Source organism: Enhydra lutris, unplaced genomic scaffold, assembly GCF_002288905.1.
Source record: "Enhydra lutris kenyoni isolate GAN:26980312 unplaced genomic scaffold, ASM228890v2 scaffoldscaffold12, whole genome shotgun sequence".
Classification (NCBI taxonomy): Eukaryota; Metazoa; Chordata; class Mammalia; order Carnivora; family Mustelidae; genus Enhydra; species Enhydra lutris.
The window spans coordinates 26,174,274-26,184,081 of NW_019154096.1; the positions used below are offsets into that span (position 1 = coordinate 26,174,274).

Genomic DNA, 9,808 nt, shown 5'->3' on the forward strand with positions numbered 1-9,808 from the left:
TCAGGCTCTCTGCTCAGCGGGGAGCCTGCTTCCTCCTCTCTCTCTGCCTGCTTCTCTGCCTACTTGTGATCTCTGTCAAATAAATAAATAAAATCTTTAAAAAAAAAATTATCTCTGCCAAAGACCAAAAATTTGCTCAGAAACTAAAAGGAAAAGGAGCAGAAGGGAAGGAAGCTTAAAACTTATGTTTATGTTTTATTTCTGTAAAAGTCTGGTACAAAATGCTAAATCTATTCTTTTTCATTAAGAGGTTGGTTTCAGGGACGCCTGGGTGGCTCAGTTGGTTGAGCAGCTGCCTTCGGCTCGGGTCATGATCCCAGCGTCCTGGGATAGAGTCCCACATCGGGCTCCTTGCTCGTCAGGGAGCCTGCTTCTCCCTCTGCCTCTGCCCCATTCTGTCTGCCTGTGCTCGCTCTCTCTCCCTCTCTCTCTCTGACAAATAAATAAAATCTTTAAAAAAAAAAAAAAAAAGAGGTTGGTTTCATCTTTGTAACACAGTAAACTGAAAAGGGCATTCACTGAAAGGTGCTCAGTCTGATTTCCAGAAAAGATTCAAAGTTGATCAGTTAATGACTAATGAGCAAATAAAATGAGGTTAGAAATATTCTACAAGGGGTGCCTGGGTGGCTCAGTGGGTTAAAGCCTCTGCCTTCGGCTTGGGTTGTGATCCCAGGGTCCTGGGATCAAGCCCCACATCGGGCTCTCTGCTCAGCGGGGAGCTGCTATCCCCTCTCTCTCTCTCTGCCTGTTCCTCTGCCTACTTGTGATCTCTGTCTGTCAAATAAATAAATAAAATCTTAAAAAAAAAAAAAAAGAAAAGAAATATTCTACAAACACTAACGCCTGAGAAGACCAGAATTTGCGAGGCAAGGGTTTAGGGACTATAACAAGAGATAGATAGGAAAAAGAGAATTAAAGGCATTAACATTAAACTTCTAAAAACCAATTCTCTAACTACAATAACAATATCATTTTGTTAGACTTCAAAACAGACTAGATAACCAGATCCTTGTTGAGAGGACAAATTAAAACCTACTACATCATTTCTTTCCTTATTAGCTTTAATTTGGGAGAGGCAAAAGAAAATGAATAAATGGCAACAAATGCCACAACCTGCCTTAGTCTCATATTACAACTCAATTTACTCTAAACAACAAATTTGATTTTTCTATATTTTACCTCCCTAAAAGACCAATAGGCCCATTTATCCTCTTGTTTTTCAATTAAATTAGTTCCACTAAATTCTTACTTTTAATGATTAGACACACTGGGTTTCACATTGAAATATTTGTACTTTCTAAGTCAAAATGGAATCTTTACAACCTGCCTACCCTTTTTTGGAAAGGTTTTAGAATGACTCTGGCATCTTAAAATGGCTAAAATCTCCATATTTATAGCATGTTATAATTTTTACTGCAATAAAAATTATTATAGTTACTCTACGGATACAAAAAAGGAAGACTCTATTTAACTATTAATAGTGATTATGTCTGAGGTTCGTATTACAAGACTCCCCTTTATATCTTACATATAATTTCTATAAAAACTTTGAGGTTTTTTTGAAAGCATGTATTAATTTACAATCAGAAAAAAAAACTAGATGATGAAATAAGCTTTACTGCAATTATAAAATTACTTCAATACTTGTAGCTTGAACTTTTTTTTTTTTTAAGATTTTATTTATTCCTTTGAGAGAAAAACACACAAGCAGCAGGGAGAGGCAGAGGGAGAAGAAGAGGGAGAAGCAGACTCCCTGCTGATCAGGGAGCCTAATATGGAGCACAATCCCAGTACCCTGAGATTATGACCTGAGCCAAAGGCAGACATTTAACCATCTGAGCCACCCAGGCACCATGGTAGCTTGAACTTTAAAATTTAAGGAAAGACCTGGGTTTTTCTATCTGTAATTCTAAAGAGCTAAATATTTTAATGAAAGTCCTTCAAAAATGTCATTGAAGTTCTTACATTAGTGTCTGCTAATATTACTAAAGGGCTGGGGAAAACTCTAGCATTTGCTGTCCAACACAAGAGTCCACATGCAACCAGTTAAATGAAAAGTTACATGAATTAAAAAGAAATGGAATTAAAAGTTCAATTCCCCAGTCACACTAGCCATATTTCCAGTACTCACAATCACACGTGCTAGTGACGTCCGTACTGGACAGTGGAGGGAGAGAACATTCCCGTCATCATAGAAAGTCCTTTTGGACAGCACTGGTCTACACTCAACTGTGTTGTATCTGTTATGATTCTTACACAGCCCAAAATGAGAACACTTGTAATTTTTTTTACCCTAAAACTTAATAAAACCTATGGGTATTTATAATAAATGTATTATTGGAGGCTGCTGTACTTACTTGACTTTGAAAAAGTTCTATCATTTTAGAATGAGTTTCCTCAAATTTTGTCCCTATAGTGCCCTTCACTCACAGCCCTTTTACAACACAAGCCTGTGCCCTTGGTCCACAGTGGTGCTTGGTACACACACTTTCTGACTTGATTTATATTGAACTATTTTTCCTCACTTGAGCAGTTACTTGATTCAGGTTGATTTGTTTGTTTTTAGTATTTTATTTATTTATTTTTTTATTTATTTTAACATATAACGTATTATTTGCCCCAGGAGGACAGGTCTGTGAATCACCAGGCTAACACATTTCACAGCACTCATCGGGTTGTTATTTTAATCATTACTTTTATAATATCCTTCCCAGTCTACAAAGCAGGTAAAAACAAGAGAACCCTTCTCAAAAGGGCTGAATTTTATCGCAAATTTGTTGACCTTGCTGGTTTTCTCTAATTCTAACTTGAAACAATTCACAAACTCCATTTCAAGCTAGTAAAGCATAAAATTATTCTCCTAATACACAACAAAATCTGGAAGCTTTATAACATCAGTACACAGTAAAGTACACAGTGAAGGCCCAGATACTCAATTTCAAGATAAGATTGTATAACTACATCTTTTTTCATTTAGGAGATTGATGCTGGTATAAAAAGGCCAATTGCTACAGAACCCCAAAAAGAATATAGTCACTATTCAATCCTACCCAGGAATGCTTGAAGAAAGAAAGAAAGAATACAACCACTAAATACCTCCATTGGGTCACACTATTCCATACTCATGCAAAAGTGATTGCAAATATAACTAAATATAACATATATACCGAGTCTCACCAATTTCTCCTTCTTGTCCAGGCTTAGGAATGCTAATAGAAGTTTTGGTTTCCACTTCTAGTTTCTTCCTAGTGTCCCCTCTTTTTCCGACTATATGCCTATAATATAGAGAAAAATTAACAGAAGAATATTAAGTCAAATGTACCAGAATAAAGAATTCCATGTTTAAATCATTTCATGGTTAAAATGAAATGATTAAAATGGTTAAATGAAATTATTTAAATTTCATGTTTAAATCATATGTGGCCACTCCCTTAAAGAAAAGTGCTTTAGTAAAGGCTCAATATTTGTAGAGGAAATTACAAGTCATATAGCTTTATAGAATGTGTTGCATTGTACTCATTGGCAAAATGACGCCCTACAGTCAATTTAATGAATAAACAGAAATAACCAGGCCATGCCCAACACCTGCTTGGTCTTCAATATTAGATTCAAAATCTGGGTCTGCTGTTCATTGAAAAGAAAGCTGGCATCGTCTCAAAGGGCACTTCCAGCAACCAGTGGGTCTACAGTTTGGGGAAAACACTGTCCTTTGGGGAGCAAATTAACTATAGTAGGAGTTCATCCTAAAAGAATTATCCCTGATTAATAAACTAAGGGTAAAGAGCTTAGCAAAGAGAAAGGTCCACCATTTAGGACAGACTATTCAAAACAGCTTTGAAAGCAACAAGAGTAAACACGTAACCCTCAAGCTGCATTCAGCATGTACACATTTTGTTCAGGAGATTTCACCAAAACATTGGAAAATTTCACCCAAAAATGGAGATTTCCAGGTTCTTTCGAAAAATCAGAAGATCTGACAACTCATGGCAATAATTGGCTAGAGTAAGCTCTTGTCCCTAAAAATCGAACATGAATTCATCGCAATCCCCATCACTCCCTATTGCCTTTCATCTACTCCGCATCAACCATCTGTGACTCATTTACATTAATTGCCTGGCCCTCCTAGAATAAATAATTCTGACAATCCAGGGTTATCTTCTGGAACCCACAGTGATAAGACGTGCTACAGTAAATGAGACTACTGGATCCCAGGAGAAAAGTTTGAGTCCATAAAGCACTAAAGACTCAAAGACAGGACTATAAAGAGAATAAAACTCCCCCACTATCAACAGTATTTCAGCTTCTATGATTTCAATTACAGTGCCCAACTACATGGGTGACTAGGTCTAAAACTGTGCATTTGTTTTACCTGGAATAACCAGTCCAATTCTTTCCATTAAGATCTACTGTAGTAAGCCAGTTTGAAAACACAAAAACAAAAATAGGATGTTTAGAAGAGGACTGAAACACAACAATTTCCCTCCAGTTTTTCTCTGTGTTGGGCTTGGACTACAGATTCTATGGCACCCACTTCGTCAGGCTCTTGTCTTTCCAGGCCTTATCAATAAGGAGTACTTTCACCCAGGCTACTGTTGGTTAGCATGTGGCTAGTAGAGAAGCCCCTTACAAAAAGCAGCGGGCCTGGGGCACCCAGCTGCCTCAGTCCAGAGCCTGCGACTCTTGATCTGGGGGTTGTGAACTCAAGCCCCAAGCTGGTGTGTGGAGTTGCTTAAAAATAAGATCTTTATTTTTTTTTAAAGATTTTATTTATTTATTTGATAGACAGAGATCACAAGTAGGCAGAGAGGCGGGCCGTTTGTGGGGGGCTGGTGAGCAGGCTCTGTGCTGAGCAGAGAGCCTGATGTGGGGCTCGATCCCAGAACGCTGGGATCATGACCTGAGCCTGAGGCAGAGGTTTTAACCCACTGAGCTACCCAGGTGCTCCTAAAAATAAGATCTTTAAAAACACACACATACACACAAGTAGCTGGCTTAAGGTGTTATTAATAGTCTAGGCATCTAAGAAAAGAAGTGGTTGAGGTTACAGAAGTTTAGACTCAAGTTTTGGGCAAGTCATCTAACCACTCTAAGTCCATTTCTTCACTTACAAAAATGGAGTGAATAACACCAAAGTATAATAATGTTGTTGTAAGGATTATACGTGATCTTGTATAAAAGGGCTTCCCGGTGATTGGCATGTAGCTCAGTACAGTCCATATTATCCTCATTAAGCCCATAATGGCATCCTTCCAATTAAGAGTATAGCCAGAGACTAAAATATTCACTACAGTAATAGGAGATACACATGAAAAGGTGACTCTTTTATTAAAGATTTAAGTAGAAATTCCTACCTGATCAAGTAGTTCTCAATCTTAGCTACACTGGAATCACCTTGGGGTGATTCAAAAAATAATGATGCCTGGGCTCCTGGGTGGCTCAGTGTGTTAAGCATCTGCCTTCGACTCAGGTCATGATCTCGGGGTCCTGGGATCAAGCCCCGCATCTTGCTCTCTGCTCGGCAGGGAGCCTGCTTCCTTCTGCCTGCCTCTCTGCCTACTTGTGATCTCTCTCTCTGTCAAATAAATAAATAAAATCTTTTAAAAAATAATGATGATGATGATGATGCCTGAGTCCAGCTCCCAGAGATTCTGATTTAATTGGCCTAGGGTGCACCTAAGTATAGGGAATTTTGAAACTTACCCAGGTACTTCTAATGTGCACCTAACGTCGAGAACTAATGAGTTACATCTAGTCCATGGATAAGAGTTACAACAATTAGGATTTGATTATAAATTAGTTTGGTCAAGTAATTTCTTCCTAGATCCAAATGAACTTACAGAAATGATTAATAAGAAAGAAACTGTCCTAGTAAATTCAGTGTATTAATTATAATTAAGCAGAATCAATACTAATCTAACAAGCAAGTCATCCAGAATACAATGATACTTAGAATATACAGAATTCAGAAGATCGTCAAGTTGGAATCAGACATCTAAGGAATTTTTACACACGTCAGTGGTGGCAAATATACGCAGTGAGGAAAACGGTTACACCGATTTCATCAAGAAACTAAACGGTGACTTTCTAAAATCTTGTTTCTTAGAAGAAAATGTCACTGGAACCTTAAAGGAAAATGAGCTGTCAGAGTTAGCATCTGGTTTCCCATTTGGCCACATTCCCACAGAAGAATTTCATCCTCAATAGGTGTTGCAGAATATTTTCAAGATTGGTGAAAATAAAATTATTTGCTTCATGGAGCTTAAAGGTATATGACTCCATATTTGTAGATCTCCTTTAACAGAGGAGCTTGAACAGACCTGAGTCACCTGATACAACACAGAAAAACAATTTACACGCTTCCTAGACCAGTCTGTCTCCAGAGATGTAAACCCAAAAGAAGCCAGTTAGGCACATAAGCTATGTTTATTTGTTTTTTTAAAGATTTTATTTATTGGGGCATAAATAAAAAAATTAAAATTAAAAATTATTTATTTATTTATTTATTTATTGGGGTGGCTCAGTGGGTTAAGCCTCTGTCTTCGGCTCAGGTCATGATCTCAGAGTCCTGGAATTGAGCCCCGAGTCAGGCTCTCTGCCCAGCAGAGAGCCTGCTTCCCCCCACCCCCACCCAACTGCCTCTCTGCCTACTTGTGATCTCTGACAAATAAATAAATAAATAAATAAATAAAATATTGTTTAAAAGAATAAAATATTTTTCAAAAAAAGATTTTATGTATTCATTTGAGACAGAGAGATACAGAGAGACAGCATGATCACAGGGAGAAGGAGAGAAAGACTTGGGGCTTGACCCCAGGGCCTGGAGGTCAAGACCTGAGCTGAAGGCAGACGATAAGCTAAACCATGAGACAGAATGTGGGCAATCACACAAGCAAGCAACCCACGACTAAAGTGATCAAAAAGTTTCCAAGCAAATTCATAACGACAACCTTGGAGAAAGCATACCAGTCTTCGACAAACATTGGAGGCTAATGGAACAGACACATTACAGCCCTCTAGAAGTCTCCCATCTTGTGGAGAAGACATCCAATAGTAAGCACATAAGTGTAAAGCACATGGCTGAAAAACTGTACAAAGGAAAGGTAGAGGGTGTTATGAAAACATATAGTAGTCAGTGTGGTTGGTAGGGATGATGGTGGTGAGCAAGGTTCACTAAGGAAGAATAATAAAACCATGTAAGGAAGAGAGATTATAAGGCAAACAGAACAGCATATGACAAAGCTCTATGGCAGGAAGGAACAAAGCACATTTCACAAACTGAAAACTAGCCAGGCTTAAGGGCAAAACCAGAAAAAGAGTGATATGAGTTGTGACTGAAAAATGCAGGGCTGGCTAAGTCACATTCAAGATTCCATCACTCCAATGGAACAATTCCATCTTCAGTGGAGGGATGTTGACAGATTTAAGCATAGGAAGTGATCACATTTGCCTTCTAGAAAGATCACTGCACCCTCAATGTGAAGAACTGTTTGGAAGGAGAATAATAATCAATGTGGACAGCCTAGTAAGGTGGCTATTTGAAGTAATCTACAAAGATGAAGCAGGGTTCTGGTCTTTCAGTAAAGAATGAATGAGTGGTAGATTCAAAAACTATTTAAGAGGCAAAATCAACAGGACCTAGTGATACATTTGGAATGATGACATTGATCCATAATCAGTCCTTAGAAATTCGAGGACATAAAACACTAAATTGTTTGGTCATTAGTAATTAAGCACTGGAAAAGAGTCAGTTCCTGTTGAGTTTCCTGGAAGTGTGTCCCATGAAGCTGGTGGGGGCGGGGGTGGCAGAGACACTCACTCACTTGTAGAGCAAGCTGGGGGCCTTCACGGTACACCGGAAACCTTGCTGGGTCTGCACCACCTCATAAGCATCACAGGGCTCCTCTGCACACTCCACGAAGCCTGCAGAGAAACCAGAACATCTCGCTCACAGTGGCTGCTCTGTGGACAACAGTCTTCTCCCCACTGGCCAACCACGCTCAAGATTTAAAAAAATACACACACACAAAGAACAGCCCAGCACTTTATATTGCACAACACTGCTCTGACAGTCCTCTCACTTGCTCTCAGAAGAAAAAGAAAAAAAAACAAATGACTATTTTAAATCTTCCAGTCTTAGCACTTTGGAAAAATAGTACATACATACCACTATTTAACTGTTTTCTCCCAAAAGCTAAGACACAATAAAGATCTTTTTCTATTTTTTTATAGAGATATAATTCACATATAACAAATGTATCCTCTTACAGTGTGCAAGTAAGCAGTTTTTAGTATTAAGACACAAAATTACTTCAGTGAATGAGACAGGAATGGTAGCAGAAGAACTTACTCCATCTCACCAGGCAAAGAGACAAGAGGGTCAAGTAAAGAAGATCAAGTTCCTAAGGCCAAAGGGAAACCATGGGAAAACCAGAAGGAAGACTAACCCCCAAAGCTTAGGGCCTGAAGGTAAAACGTATAAACCAAAAGGAAAAGGAAGCAGAGAACCTGAAAGGCCCTATTTACGCATTAAACCCAAGCCCAAGTTAATTGGCTTGAAAATAATCATCATCCATCTCCACTGTCAAGCTCACTTTTTAAAATTATTCTTCTGTAATAATAAAGCTATGTTAGTTGTATATTTGGAACTGCCTGTATGAGTTCAAAGAAGAGACAAATAACAGCATAACAGTATTAACAGTTAACATTTTGAGGTACTGGACAAAATACATATTTCACTTACTTCAGTAATTTACATATATATTTCACAACTTTACAGATGAAAGAACTTAATTTTGTCACAGAATATTCATGGTTAACACTAATAGTTTACTAAAATTACCCCTTATTACATTTAAGCCCCTGCACAAAGATGAAACATGATTTAGGAAGTGCAAATGAGAATGCCTCATCAAATTGAAAATCACCAGTCCCCTTAGTCATCAACACAATGGAACTAGGCAGAGGTCAAACATCTCAAATTTCAGTGCTCACATAGAAACACTTTGAAACAAAACAAAGCACTGCTTCCACAAAGGGAGAGAACATGGTACTAATCTGCGTAAAGAGCAACTAGGATTACCTTGATAGAAGTCTTCATCTTCTTCTTCATGTTGATAGGTCTGTTCTTGAATGGGATTTTTTCTATAAATCCGTCCGCCAATTCTTACAAGCTGTGGGCGCAGAACTTCCATGATACTTTCACCAAACAATACCCTAACGAAATCCTGAAAAATAAATGACCCCCTTACCTTTTTCAATCAAAAATAAAAACTCTATCTCTATTTTATGGATCATTATGTATTTGGGACATCAGTTCACAGCACATCCTAAAAGCAGCACTGTTTCCACTGGATTTCCCCTATCTGCAAGGTGTTTCAAATCAATTGCTTTATTTTCCACAACAGCATTATTCCATTCCCGGCTCACTCTAAACAGTAATTTTTGTTTTCAAAGGTTTTCTTTTTAAGTAATCTCTACAACCAACACCAGACTCAAACTCACAATCTCCAGATCAAGAGTTGCCGCCTCCACCAACTGAGCCAGCTGGGCACCCCTGGACAGTAATTTGTAAACTGTTTCAGCACTCTAAGAAAAGGTGATTAAAAGACAGTCAGCCCTCTCTATACAGTCTGTCCATGACTGGAGAGAATAGATGTCTCTTTATTATTTTAACCTCAAAGAAGATACAACCTTCTGTGTTTATCTAACCATTTGCTAAAGGGCTCACTCCTTTTATCCAGCAATAATTTAGAGCATTAGGAATGTTTAGCACACTCATCCTGGGGCTGGAGGATAACCCCTAAGTACC

General features: G+C 38.3%; 1 protein-coding gene across 1 annotated transcript in view; it reads right to left on the reverse strand.

Moving 5' to 3' along the window:
• The window catches only part of LOC111144905 (activating signal cointegrator 1 complex subunit 1), a 97,696-nt gene that overhangs the window by 86,619 nt on the left and 1,269 nt on the right, over positions 1–9,808 (reverse strand). Inside the window, exons 2-4 of the mRNA XM_022499501.1 lie at positions 9,080–9,224; positions 7,821–7,920; positions 3,178–3,275 (exon numbers count right to left, since the gene is read on the reverse strand). Coding sequence (XP_022355209.1) covers positions 3,178–3,275; positions 7,821–7,920; positions 9,080–9,191 — 310 coding nt within the window. The 5' untranslated portion in view covers positions 9,192–9,224. The remainder of the gene's footprint in view (positions 1–3,177; positions 3,276–7,820; positions 7,921–9,079; positions 9,225–9,808) is intronic.